The 14,048-nt window shown below is 50.1% G+C and overlaps 2 protein-coding genes and 1 long non-coding RNA gene across 3 annotated transcripts; 1 reads left to right on the top strand and 2 right to left on the bottom strand.

Moving 5' to 3' along the window:
* Nucleotides 1-21: 21 nt before the first annotated feature.
* Nucleotides 22-7,578, bottom strand: LOC130539034 (RNA-binding protein MEX3B-like). Its single transcript, XM_057057104.1, has 4 exons — nt 6,928-7,578; nt 5,853-6,404; nt 4,355-4,593; nt 22-4,279 (listed from the first exon to the last, which is right to left on the bottom strand). Exons 2-4 carry the CDS (start codon nt 6,343-6,345, stop codon nt 3,065-3,067), a joined length of 1,947 nt encoding a protein of 648 aa, XP_056913084.1. The 5' UTR covers nt 6,346-6,404; nt 6,928-7,578; the 3' UTR covers nt 22-3,064.
* A 155-nt stretch (nt 7,579-7,733) lies between these two features.
* On the bottom strand, nt 7,734-10,883 carry mbd3a (methyl-CpG binding domain protein 3a). Its single transcript, XM_057057115.1, has 6 exons — nt 10,727-10,883; nt 9,645-9,816; nt 9,422-9,559; nt 9,252-9,342; nt 8,992-9,169; nt 7,734-8,840 (listed from the first exon to the last, which is right to left on the bottom strand). The coding sequence occupies exons 1-6, from the start codon at nt 10,738-10,740 to the stop codon at nt 8,696-8,698; spliced, it is 738 nt and encodes a 245-aa protein (XP_056913095.1). The 5' UTR covers nt 10,741-10,883; the 3' UTR covers nt 7,734-8,695.
* LOC130539043 (uncharacterized) lies at nt 10,883-11,472 on the top strand. Its single transcript, XR_008954011.1, has 2 exons — nt 10,883-10,997; nt 11,199-11,472. It is a non-coding gene; the product is annotated as an uncharacterized LOC130539043 (long non-coding RNA).
* The last annotated feature ends 2,576 nt before the right edge of the window (nt 11,473-14,048 follow it).

The raw sequence follows: 14,048 nt of genomic DNA, 5'->3' as shown, positions 1-14,048 counted from the left end.
TGAAGACTCGACACACCCAAGTTCACATTTTACAGTAAAAAATGAAACCAAAAAACAAGACTTTATTAAAGAAGCTTAAAAAATAAAACTCTTGATACATTTCTCATAACCGTCAAGTCAGCTCAAATTATACGATTATACAATTTTTTCCCGGCTCACGGTTAAAAGGTCCATAAACTTTCAAATAAAATATATTTCAATTTTAAAATTTCAATAATTTTCTCATTTTGTTATAAATTGCCTATATGAAGTACACAAGAAATAAGGAAAATAAAAACAAATGAAACATAAAAATAACTTTTGAAGTAATAAAAGGGTCACATTACTGTCTGGGATATTTAGGTAAGCAAATAAATTGTAAAAAATAAAATGTGTAAAACTTTTTTTTTTAATCTTAAAAATTATTAGCTAATGCCAGGATGGCTTGAAGACATGCAGATGGTTAACTTACAAATAATGATACATGTTCTTTAGAAACTACACCTATTTCAATTAAGTCATTTTGCTTTTGAAACAAGAGCCCAATGATTGTATTCAGGGTTCTCACACACACTAGCACACACACGTGCGCACGCACACGCGCACACACACACACACACACACGAGGCCAGACACCTACTTCGCTGAAATTTTACATTTTGGTTCTGCATACAAAAAGAATTAAAGCAAAAAAAAAAAAAATAGAGCTGAGGCGTAAGAGGTGTCCGTAATCCCCCCTCTGGCGTGGAAAAAAGAAAAGGTCAGAGGTCATGAGTTAGCGTGCCTCAGAAAACCCTGTTTTAAAACCTTTAGGAAGGAAATGGGGGAGGGGGTTACGTTTGGCTAAAAAAGATATATATAGAAAAATCAAGTCAATCTGAGAGAACAATTGTACCTTTTTACCAAAGAAACTACTTTACAATGAACCCAGACATTCTCTCAATGGCCTGAAATATCCCAGTGCAACATCCAGGATTTTCCTTAAACCCATCAAACAACATTTTTATTCCGTTAAGACGTCCAGTCGACACAAAAAAAGGGCTTTAAAAGTTCGGACTTGCAGAAATGGTCACAGTTGATTTGTTCCTTCAGACCCGCCGGCGGCCCCGCCTCCGTACGAGGACTCACAGGCTTCCCCGCCGCTGGCTTTGTTTGGGTGGGGACGAAGCACCGCGCAGGAGTCTTTAGAAAGACCGCCGGTTCGGCCTGTGGGCAGGTTCTTCCTACGTGCGAGACGCACAAATTAGTGCACTGCTGTGCTAAACCAGTACAGCGGTTTGTCCGAGACCTGCGTCCCCTCGGGAGGAAAGAGCCAGCCGGCAAATACCACGAAACCAGGCTGGAGCACCAAAGCACAGCAACCGCTCCTCCCCCCCCCCGAGCGTGACCCCGAAACTGTACAGGGTGCGATGGCTGTGCAGAGATGATCAGAAATGATCTTGGAATAAACGGGAAAAGCAAACATTCTGCAGCTGCTGGATTTAAAACACAAACATCTGGAAGCCCTGGATGACCTAGCTACTAGCTGCCATAAAAGATACGTAGTTTCCACCAACCGAGTGAGCCTCGAGACGCGGGTCGTGCGTCTGTGGAGGAAGCCCTTTGAGGATTGGCTGTTTTATCCGTCACGGCTGGTCTCAGGCCGCGAGTCGATCCCGCGTCGGCTCAAAACGGCCCCACAGCGGCGGCCGCGGACCACCATTCAGAAATCCCACATGCAGTATTAACATCGCCGTCACTGCAACCTCGCAGGATTTCCCCCCCCAAAAAAAACAAAAAAACCCTAAAAACGCTAACAGGAAACGGCGTCGGCCTGGTCGGGACTCACTCAGAACGCCATAAATGAAGAACAATCTGACAGATACAGCCTGTAGTGTTGTCTGAGAGCGCCAATACAGCTTTGCTGCCAACTCGTGGTGGAAGCCCAAAACTAGCAAACCTAAAACAGTAAGAGCTGTTTTGCTTTTCCGTTTTTAGAGGGGCCTTGAACGCACCCCTTGCTGTTGTCTCCGTCCGTCTCCCCTCAACTGTATTGGACTAAAACATTCACGTGAATCCAGAAAAGCCCCGCGAGTCCATCTATGGGTACCAGACGGAACCGCGGGGATGGAGCTCTCCCGCGGCCGCCGGGAGGACGTGAAAGGGTCGGCGGGACAGAAAGGTGTCGATGGAACAAAGAGTGGGGAGGGGAACCTTCACACCGTCGCACGCAGACATGAGAAAGGCGTCTGCGGGGATTGTCAGGCAGCCCGAAAACGTACAGAACCGCGACTACGGGATCACCAATGAGACCGGCCGACTCCTACGGCGACAGGCCCGTTCAACTTATTCAGTTTGATTATTAAACGTGGATTAAGAGCGATCATTTGGCATTAATAATGGCATTTGTTTGCGTGGCAATGCGGGGAAAAAGCAAAGTTCCGCCCGGAGACGTCCCTCGAGTGTGTTCTGTAGGCGCCGGACTGCCACCCTTTAGAAAACGTTCCAAGCTTCAGAAAAAGAACCGGCGACCTCCGTGACGAGAGAGAGAGAGAGAAAAGAGAGAGAGAGCGGAGAAAGCCAGAGATCCGTCTGAACAGTTCGGTCGGGAAGGTGGAAAGGAGGGAGTAGAAAAGTGCGGGCCTCGCTGACGGCGTCGTCGAAAAATATCTCGAGTACAAAAGAGTCCAAAAGGAAAAGGCGGCGAGAGCGAGCGGGCGGAGATCTGACGGCGCCAGAATGAAAAGCAGAGAACGCGGAGACGGATCAGCGGGCGACGGCGCCGGGCTGCTCCGGGTCAAAATGAAGGCCTGAAGAGAAATAAGACACTAGTTTCCTTCCGTGAGTTCACAACCGAGACGTTCCGAGTCCCAGCGCTGCAGAGCGGTTTGATCATCGTTCTGAAAATAAGTCAATATTATTATTATTATTATAACTGTTATGAGTCCTGACGGCGGCGCCAGGAATAAATCAACATCCGTATAGTATCGTCATCTCTTAATGCATCCGTCCTCTTTGTCTGAAGGGTATTAGTGTGTATCCTTCCGCCCAGTCCCTGTCCCTGTCCCGGTGCTGGCGCACCTTCCCGTGAGGACGTTGACCCTCATTAGGAGAAGATGCGGATGCACTGGGTGGTGGGGGTGTGGCACACCGGGCACTCGGCCTCCGGCGACTGGCAGATCTGTCCGGCGCACTCCATGCAGAACAGGTTGTGGCCGCAGGGCACCAGAGCCGCCGTGACCTCGCTCTCGAAACACACGAAGCAGTCCCTGTTGATCCCCGGGCTCACGCCCACCAGGCCCGTCGCCCCGGGGCCCGAGCCGCCCTTCAGCCTGCTCAGCATCCCGGAAGTCAAGGCCACGCCGCTGCCGCCCCCTTCGGAGTCGGTGGGGGAGCCGCCGGGGAGCGAAGAGGCCGAGCAGGAGGAGTAACCGGTGGACGAGCCCCCGGAGCTGGAGCTGGAGGCGCCGGAGAAGGACCCGCCCCCGGTGCCGCTGGACTGGAGCCAGGAGAGGGTGCTGAGGGGGTCGCTCTGGGCGCGGCGGGCCAGCGGGTGATCCAGCGGGCCCACGCCCGAGTCCTGAGGCAGAGTGGGGGACAACCGGGGGGTGATGGCGCCGCCGCTGAGCCCGCTGCTGTTCCGGCGCAGAGGCTGCTGCTGGGCGGAGCCGCCCGCCTTGCCGCCCGCGCCGCCGTTAACGAACGGCGCCCAGATGTTGGAAGCACTGAATTCAAAGCCCAGGTCCTCCGAGGACGGCAGCCCGGGGGTGGAGTCGCCCCCGAAGGTGAACCCGCCCCCTCCGGCGCTGCTGCCCGTGCTGAAAGGACTCGTCGGGCTGCCGCCCTCGTTGGCCTTGCGGCCGGCGCCGAAGCCGTCCGAGCTCATCCCGTTGTGCGCGTGGTAGGCGACGGAGGAGGACATCTTGCGGTTGGAGGAGTGGTGCATGGATACGGGCAGAGTCGGGGGCGGAGAGGACGGGGGAGGGGGCGGGGCGGAGTGGTGGTTGGTGGCCCTGGACCACAGAGACGCCCCCAGACCGGCGCTCAGGGCGCCCAGGCCCTCCAGGCTGACGTCGGTGCCGTTGGAGTGGAAGTCGTTGTCTCCCTGGAGGTCCACAAAGGTTCCTGTCCGTAGGGTGATGTGGGTCTCGATCTCCTCCCTCGCCCGGTCCACGTTCTCCGGCATTCCGGTCACCTCGAACACCGGGTCTTTCTCCCTGCTGGGCGTCACGATGTAGGTGTGGGTCTGCTGCTGGATCCGTTTGATGGTCGCCCCCTTCGGCCCGACGACCAGCCCGACGACCCTGTAGGGAACCCTCACCTGGAGGGGCGGGACAGGCTTTAGCGGCAGGGGAAAACACCAGTTACCGTGACGACGCGGAGCGCCTCTCTGTACCTGGATGGTGGTCTGTCCGGGGAGGTGCGGCGGTCCGGGCAGAGAGCCGCCGCCGCTGCCGCCAGCTTTGCAGCGGGAGGCCCGGATCATGGAGAAATGCTCGGCCGCCGAGACGATCTCCCGTTTGGCCATCTCCACGTCCTCCTTGCGTCCCGTGACGATGAACACAGGCTCCTCCCCCCTGACGGGGGTCTTTATGTAGGTGTTGGTCTTGGCCCGCAGGGCTTTGATCTTACAACCTAAAAGAAGCAGGATGGGCTTAAAACCGGATCTCCTGATATATTAGAAACAACATTTAATATTACACAGTCTTAAAAATTGACCCTATATTTCTATAGAAATTAAATAACATTTTTAATCTATAACACGCGGAGCTCAGAGGACTTTATTAAGATGGCCGACTCAAAACCTCATTTAAACGGAATAGCGAACGCCTGATTATGGGCTGGACAAAGACGGGGTGGAACTATTCTCCATTAAAATGTGTTGGAAAATTGAGGAGGACACTTGTCCAGGTGCGTCTGCGACCTAAAGGACGGATTCACGTCACGTGGGGACGATTCATTGGGCTGGGAAGCAGCGGGCCGAGATCCACTTTAGGTGTAACCCGCCCGGCAGAAGCCGGACCGTGCTCGGCCCGTTTGTCCCGATGGGACGCTGCAACAGCAGCCGCTGTCTCTGTCTCTGTCTCTTTAAGTGGGGACGCTCCGTCCCCGGGAACCAATAGGACGCGCGGAGCGTGATGTCATCCTGGGAAGCAGAAAGCATGGCTGTTTCAAACAAAGAGAACAATGCCTTAACCTTAACGCGGCTGAGACGGGACCACCGGTGCCCACAACACCGGCCCGGGCCGCGGCCCGGACACGTGGCCGGCGGAGAACCGGGCCAGAACCGGCGTTTAGGCGCGTCGGCGCAGGAAGCCCCGACCCGGGCGAGCTGCGGAGGAAGGCTGACACCGCCCAGCCCCGTGCTGGTGCACTAATTCGACCCCCCCCTCCCCATAAATCCCAAATCCACCAGTATTAAAATGAAAACGCGATCGGAACACGAGCCCCGCTATCGCTGGGTCCACCTGGGACCGTCCGGGTCAGAAACGCGGCACGTTTCGCCGGAGTTTCTTTGTCTGGTGCAGGCTGCGAGACACGTCCAGACTCCCGACAATCTGCCGCTTTGTTTGACCCTGTCCCACCCCTCCCCCCCACACGCACGCACGCCACGCACACTTTGTCAGGCATTGTCCAAACACTGGTTATTTACGTATGTAAATAAACACCAAAACGGGTCGCATTTCAACAAAGAAACCGTTTTAATAAAGTAACTCGGACCGTGAACGCAGCACAAGCCCAACGTGAGACTGGGGCTGTAAAAGTTCCTCACCCCCCCCCTCTTAGCAGGCTGCCACCCAAACAAAGAACCAGCAGGCTGCACGCTGCCTCCACACTCTGCCCAGACGCACAAATCAGGTCACGAATGGTGAATTTGAAGCCGGTCCTCTTACCTTGTCTCCCCACTATCTCCGCCACATGCTCGGAGCTGGGGACGGGGACACACTCCGTCATGTTGACGCTTCTTTTCCTGTTGCAGAGGACGGAGCTTTGTTCCCCGTGAATCATGGAGTGGGACCCGGCCATGTGGTAGCCGCCAGAGCCGTAGTACTCCGGGGACGGGGAGCACGACGACGGCGAGTCCCGGGACCCGTTGGCATGGTCCAGCATCTGTAGATCCACGTAGCCCCCGCCGCCCACGCCGTTGCAGCCTTCAGAACCGGGGACCTGCGTCCCGTCCAGGCTGTCAACTAAACCGCCGCCCCCGCCGTCCACCTTCTCCAGGGCCATGAGTGACAGCTGGTCCAGGGCGAAGCGGAGGGCTTCCTGGTGGTCTTCTTCCCGGGACTCCTGGTCCGTTTCCCGGGAAAGACCGACCCCGCCGTGCTGGCTGCTGATCACCACGTCGTGGTCCATAATCTCGGGGTGGAATAAAGGACTAGGCATATTCTCCCCGTGGATATCACATCGGCTCACGGATGCCTGTTTGTTGGGAGGGGGCGCTTCTGGAAGAACAAAAACCAGCAATCAAAGAAAAAAAGTGGACCAAGGAGCCAACGCATGAGCCTAAATGTGCCCCAGAATTGCGAGTGCCCCCCCCAGGAGTGTTGACTGGGCGCCTCGCTTTGTCTGTTGTTGCTCCTCGTCTGACAACTGAAACCATCCAGAAGGCTGCTTGTTTTGTCTGGATCAAGCGTGCCCGCTCGGGCACCACTTCACCGGGGATCTCCGCGCACGCCGTCGCCGCGGAAGCTCCCGGGGAAGCTCCCTCGGTGCGCGGAGCAATTGAAAAGAAACAACGGGTCGAAAAGTTGAAATGAAGCCTGTTATTAGCTTCAGCGGTCCGGCTAACAGGCTAGTCCCACACAGGCTGCACTCAGTCACGTTGTCGACCCCTTTGTTTGGGAGCACCGGAGCTAGCTGCTGAGTTAGCCCCGTTCTGACACTCCAACTTGGGCTAATTGTCAGCCGCCTTGCCCACACATTCACGGCTTAGACCAAACAAGTGCAAAAACAGCGCCAACTTACTTTATCTCGCCTTTGTCGACCCGATACTCTCTTCGCTCGTCAGCCGGTTATTGAAAGAAAGATGAGAAGCAGCCGGGAGGAGGAGAAGGAGGAGGAGGAGACCTGTGCGCTGCAACGCTAGGAGCTAGCGCGCTAGCACAGTAGCACGCTAATAGGGGGCGTCGGATGGGGAAAAAGCCCCGTTTAAAACGAGAAAACCTCCCCGTTTCTCCTCAGCGCGGACGGTAAAAATCACTTTCCCGGGTTGGGCAACCTGGGCTGGATTCTGCGCGCCGCTTCGGGGCTGTAGTAGAAGTCCAAGGTTCGCAGTCACCTTATTATAGTTGATATCTTTCCCAAAAAAAAGCCCAGCCCGGTGCTTGTGAGCGCTCCGCTGCTGCCTGACCCCAGCCGATCCGCCGCCTTTGTCTCGCCAGGCGCACTGCCGCTCAGCCTCCCGCACACGGCCCTGACGTCACCCGCGACACAACAATGGGTTCAAAGGCCACATGCGGCGGAGAGGAGCGCATCGCCGCCGAGACTCCGCCACCATTGTGTCTGTCCGGGCGCCTCTTCGCCCGGCCTGCCTTTATTGCGCGCATTTTGCGCTCGTCGGCCGGGTTTTATTTATTTATTTTGATGGTTGCGCCGTAGAAAAACGTGCTCGCGTCTGGGTGTGTTCATCATGGCCACTGATGTGCGGTTCCGGGCCTTTATTGATGCCCCTGCATCATTCACGCAAGTTTTCTTTTTGGGAGGGGGGGCAGAATTGACGGGAATCATGTAGAATTGTGGATCATGTTGATAATAAATTCACTTCACGGCCATTGTGACTGAACTGCATTTATTTGACAGCGAACACGGTGGTAAAGAGACAAACCATTATTTACAGAAATATGAGGTACACCAGTATTATTATTTTGTATTTTCTGGAGTGAACACAAACGCATCATGTAACTGTTTAATCCAAAATGTAGTAAGAACACAAGTACTAATCATTTGATCATACACACAAATAATAATAAAAAAAGAAACCACAAATAAATCTTTAAAACCATGTAAACTCAGGTTTGAATTTTGAAGCTTTCGGTAATACCTTTCAGGCCCGAACGCGCTGAAATCGGAAGATGTGTGCATGTTGAAGTGCACTTACTGTTTCAGATGGCACCAAAGAGCGCCGACGCTCCTAAGCTGACCTCGTTTAGACGTGAGGTCAGCAAAGATCTGATTGTGATTCACAAACACGCCGGTTTTCTGTCCTGTGTGGCGTTTAATGAGATGAGACAAGTCCAATCGTTTAGGGTGATTCAAACCCACGAGCTCAGCCTGAAACTACACTAACAGCTGTGTGTGTGTGTGTGTGTGTGTGTGTGTGTGTGGGTGTGTGTGTGTAAACTTACTGCATATGCTTCCAAACATAAACATCAACTCTAGTGCCACGGGAAATTATTAAAGAGAAACGATGTTCTGGAAAACACTTTAAAAAAAACCACACTCAGGCTCCGTCCGACACACAATCGTCTCACAAACACCAGAAACTGTAACGTCGGTTTAGACTCCTTAGTCGATGTAAACGCGGATGAAACTCAAAGCACCAAATTGAGATTACAGTAAAAAAATGTGACCAACGGGGGTTAAGGAAACACGCAGGATTTCAGCATTTAGGTTCTAATCCGTTTTAAAAAAAAGTCGATTACTTGAAGATGGTTACCAGCAGATTCCATGTCAAACCGACGTGTGAGAGACAGAACTTACAGAACAAAGATGCTGGAGGACGGTGGCGGCCTGGCTATGACGCCTCCCCGTCCTGCTCCATTATCTCCTCTTTACTGGCTGCTGCATCTGCAACGGTGTCCTTAATCTGGGCCAACTTGTCAGCAGTGAGGGCTTCCTCCAGACGCCTCCTCACGTTCTGCACCAGGTCTTCCTGTTTCCTGGAGAGGCAACATTTTACCATCTTAATGTGGTTGCGCAATACGCCGGAGCCCAACGGTGACTTTCGGTTTCATCGGGACGTTCGAACACCGCCGTCGTCCGAAAGGAACCGCCCGCGTCGATGAGCGGGAGAAGGCGCGGACGTCCTACCTGATGTCGTCGTCGGTCACTACGAAAGCTTTGCAGAGCGGCTGCGTCGTGTTGAGCCACACGCCGGGGTTCTTCTCCACGGCCGCCGTGAGCTGGCCGGTGACGGGGGCGGGGCTGGTGTGCAGGGCGCTGGCGATGGCGGAGAGAAGAGTTTTGTCTGAACTCGAGGGTCCGACTCCTGATCAGAGCAAAGGAAGCGCACGGAACTCGAGTTTAGTTACGACATGTCGTTTCCCAACCACTCGGGGTGGTAACCTCACCTTGCAGGCCTTTCGGGAGGTCCATGGACTTCATCAGCTCCTCCGCGATGTCGAACGCATTTAAACCGCTCAGCTTTCGCTCCCAGAACAGCTGCAGGTCAAAAAGGCAAGCTCCGAATCAGAACGTCCTAGAAAACAGCTAGAGCGGGCGGTTCCCCTCCCCGCCTTACCTGCCGGGGCTGGTCCACGGCCTTCTGCGGGTCCGTCTTCACCTTGTTGTTGGGATGGTTTGTTACCTTGGTGACCGGCTGCTTGAAGATGGACGCCGTCTGCCGAACTGGCAGCGTTGTGTTTAAATCAGGCTTGGCCTTGAGAACAGACGGCAACACAAAGTCCAATTACATTTATGGATTTTTGACTTTAATATAGGTTCTTTAGTGTCACGGGACTCACCCGGATATGATGGTTGGATTCGTAGAGAGGCTTGTGGCTGCTGCGTTGCACTTTGAGCAGAGAGCGTCCAGCCACCGGCGAGTGGCCCAGGTTCACATTCGTGTGAAGGTTGCTGCTCGGACTTCGGCCTATGTGGGGTTTGCTGAGAATGCGCTTGACAGGTAATGTAACACTAGAAGGAGCAACAAAGAAGGCCTCATGTCACCTTATTCAAATAACCGGCCTGCGGCTCATTCACGCCGAGTTTGTGTCGTGTAATATAGTTTTGTAGGGTGGCAGATTTGGCCTGACTTCAAAATAGACTCAAGGGAAATGAAGAGATTTAAACATCGGATTTCTGCTGGGCAGCAATGTGCGGGGACAATTTTACAGCGTGAAAACTGCAAATTGATACAAACATTTTTAAAACCTCCACACATTTAACACGATTAGCAAATCTCGCTTCTTTATATTCCGGTAGTCGGATCATTAACAACCAATAATAGCAATACTGAAAAGCCAACACAACGCACTATACATAGGTAAATAATGGTAAAATTAGAGTTTGAACCACCCTGACAACTGTGTTTTACTGGATCTACCAATAAACACACAAACGCAACAGTGACTTTTCTGTCAAGCAACGTGTTAAAATCGCTGCTAAGATGATCCGAGAAATCAGCGAAGAACTACTTGCGAGTCAGTAAAGACTCTTTGGGATCTGTTGCTGCCATTATCAAAGCTACACGCTTGAGATTTTTTGCGTCGTTCTTTAAATTTGGCGCAACTGTGCGTCAACTCGTCTCGGCGTCACTCAAGCATGTGTAAACAATGAAACTTAGCAAGCTAATCAAGCTAGCGGCGCCGCGAACGTCAACAAAAACAGCCACCAGCGCATTTGCCGTTCGAGAAAGTTGTCCAATTCCCCATGTAAGAACCTTTTATACTACCCGCACGTGATATTTAGTCAAATTGTCAGGTTTAAACGGCCCAAAACTAACTTATTGGCGATGATTCCCAACTGAAAAGCTTTCGCGTGCATGCATTTCCTGCAGGTAAACTTTCATTCATAACTCGCTCAATTGTACAACTGAAAGTCCCACCTTTTTCTTTCCATGTTCTCGGCAGCCTTTCCTTCAGCTCGCCTGGGATTGCAGGGGGATTTTAGAGGGTTGGTAACTAATAGGCTGCCGATATTTGCAGCCTTAATAATTCTCGTTTTCTCGTTTGTTTATCGATCCGCACTGTCACTGTCAGGACCTTTACAACTGTAAATCACTCCGCCAGCCTGATGCGGACACGTCCGCCACAACACACGCAAACTAGTCCGAAGACGTCTGGACGCGCCGCGGTGATAAGTGAAGGTTTCCTGAGGTAAAGCTGGTAGATCATAAAAATAAATTACAAGTAAATGATTATAACTTATTTCAGTCACTCTTTTGTCCGCTGTTAGGACCGTCAATTAATGATATATATTAGTTGTTTTCAGGTTCATGTTTATGGGGTTCCAAAATATTACAATATAGCAATCAAATATAAATGTCACACTTTACAATTATTTCTATTTTTAAACAGGATCAACCTGGACCATCTACTCAAAATAACTTTCTTTTTTTGATGGGCTTGTTTTTATTTAAAAGTGTGACCTGATACCAACCATGGGGAAATAATATTTAAATAAAGAGACATAACTACACACATGATAAATCTTGTTTTTTTTATTTACTTGTCTACACATCCAGAACAGAGACTAAACCTTAGTGTGGAAGCGGGAAATAAATCCATTTGTCATGATCATCGCTCTTGTTCATCTTTTAATGTTTCACTGGCTGAAGAGGGTTGAAATAAATCTCCAGAATGTTTGATGAGATGCTGATGAAGAGGAGTCCATTGTTGGCTGGATGTGACAGCTGGCATGGAGCTGGACCAGAGCCTGTGGTCCCGGCTGCAGCAGTTCTTCCACAGCTCAATAGTATCTGTACAAAGGAACACTAAAACAGCCCTGATGGAAAGTGGAAAAAAACAAAATTGTTAGAAAAATCCTGACGAAATAAAGAAAACTGCGAGTTAACAATTGTAGGTGTGTTTGGAGTTCATCGACGGTGTCGTGCTCTGATAATCTAATATTTGATATTGATCACATTCAAAGTCCTGAAGGCTGCCAGAGGGTGGAAGTCTAAACGGTCATGATCTTAATTCAAATGTGCACCTCCTCCAGCATCTGCAATTGCTCTCGTTCACGGTGGCCGCCACCGTCTGCCTGTTTGACGAGAATTGCTTGTGAGCAAGAGCACGCTGATGTAATAAGAGCAGACGAGAGTCTTTCAGGCTTTGCCGTCTGGAATGTAGGCCACCGTCCTGGTTTTATGGTCTCCTGACACCTCAGAGCTACCTGGTCCTAAATGCTTTGCTGGAAATCATTTTTAGTTCACCATCAAAAGAAAGATGCCCAAGAGGTAATGAGATGTACCCAGTTCCATCTGAGGTTCTATAATTTTACTATAGAAACACGCGAATTATAGATTCAAAAGTGTTGGAACCAATCTTTAAGCTGAGGAGAGTGAAGTTTTTATATTTAAGTGTGTGAAATGCAGCAGGAAAACACAGTTTTTGAAAAGCTTTCATGAATTAAATTGATCTCACTGATGTCAAGCTTAATGTTATTTTAAGACTAAACTAAAAAATTAAATCTTACATGCATGATACACTGAAACATTTGTTGCAAAAGCAAAAACACATTATGGAATTGCTGCTGGAACAGTCAAATACCAAGAACATTATGAAATCATTAAATATACCTAAACAGACTGAACAAAGTTCTGCTTTTATAGTCATTTCTTTGCTAGAGTCAAATAAATGACAAGCACGAGGACACCATCAACACATACAAGATACTTTTTTGGCAGAATAGACAGCAGAATCGGGACATTTAGTGCTGCTGCCCCTCTTGGTGACCCTTCAGACTAACCTGGGTGCCACTACTCATCCTTCTTGAATTTTTTATTTATGTAGGGGACATAATCTAGAAACAACTGCCAGTCTGTGAAGTGGACCAGAGCGACCCCTCCAACAGTCCCCCATACGGCCAGAGTGGGGATCCTGTACAGCAGAAAAGAAATAATTATCATTAGACACCTTTATTGTTCTTCAATGTAATGTGAATCATTTATTAGAGACCTCAGGGAATGTGTGATTTTTCTAATGTGTTAGTAGCTGGAAAATGACACTAAACTGAACAAGACTTAATGAATACAATTGTTCCGAGCACCGACAGGAACACTGGTTAAAAGCACATATGTTGTCTAATTAATAGAATATTAATTTGCTGTATTTACAGCCAGACACATAAATCGTTTTTTCGTCCCCGTGTAATAGGGAGAAAATCGCATATTTCATGAGCCGCTTTTTATTGCTTGGAATCATATTCAATACCATTCAGCCCGCATTTAATAACATACAACTTTAATTAACTTGAATGACAGAATTTTAAAAGAATAAGGCTCTCTTTTGGTTTTCAATGATATAGCTATGACCTCGGCTAGGCTAATAGCTATTTCTAGCAAAGGACACAAAACTCAAGATAAAAATTCTTGTTTTTATTTTTTTTAAATTCTGCTTTACAGGGATGTGATATCAAAATAAACTTACCATGATTTGGCAATGGCCGTATACTTCTGACCGACTAACTTTGTAATCATTTTTGATAGAATAAATCTTCCCCACCCGGACGTGCGTGTGTTAACGACGAAGAACTTCCGGTTTAGTGTTTGTAGTACTTCCGGTTGGTCTGACGCGCTCTTATAGCATACTTAATAATACTAATTGTAACGACACGAGGACGCGAAGAAAGCTATTTTGTTGTTAAAGATTATAGATGAAGTTGGTAATAAGATGACTTGACCATAGGGTCACAATTCATTTCAAAGATTCATATTACAACAGACAGTCTAGCAGTTCAGGCGGCACGATGGTGCAGGGGTAGCACCGCCGCTGCACAGTGCTAGGAAGGTTCTTAAGGCACAACCTCAGGGAGTTCGAACTCCTCCAGGTAGTTCGAAATCCTGAGAGTTTCCCCCCAAGAACACCCCCAGACTTTTTCTGTGTGGAGTTTGTTTCTTTCCCCGGCTCCCACTCGGGCTCGAGACGTGATTTAGGGGGGTGGGATATGTATTGCTTTTATTGATGTATTGTTTTAAATTGACATTGATCAGAATGGTTGTTGGTGATGGCCCTGCCATGAGCTGACGACTTGTCCAGGCCGTCGGTCGGAGCAGACTCCTGCTCCTATGCAATTCGGGGTAGGTAGACGCTTCCTGGAGACCCCGCCGTCGGCTACAGGGGTAGATAATGGATGGGCGGATACTGCCCCCTGGTGGACGATGACTGTTTTTTTCCCCCCAGGGGTCTCAAAATCTCTAAATGAGA

This window comes from Takifugu flavidus, chromosome 15 (genome assembly GCF_003711565.1).
Source record: "Takifugu flavidus isolate HTHZ2018 chromosome 15, ASM371156v2, whole genome shotgun sequence".
Classification (NCBI taxonomy): Eukaryota; Metazoa; Chordata; class Actinopteri; order Tetraodontiformes; family Tetraodontidae; genus Takifugu; species Takifugu flavidus.
The sequence above is the reverse complement of the archived record's forward strand: the minus strand, read 5'-3'. Positions and strand labels throughout refer to the sequence as shown.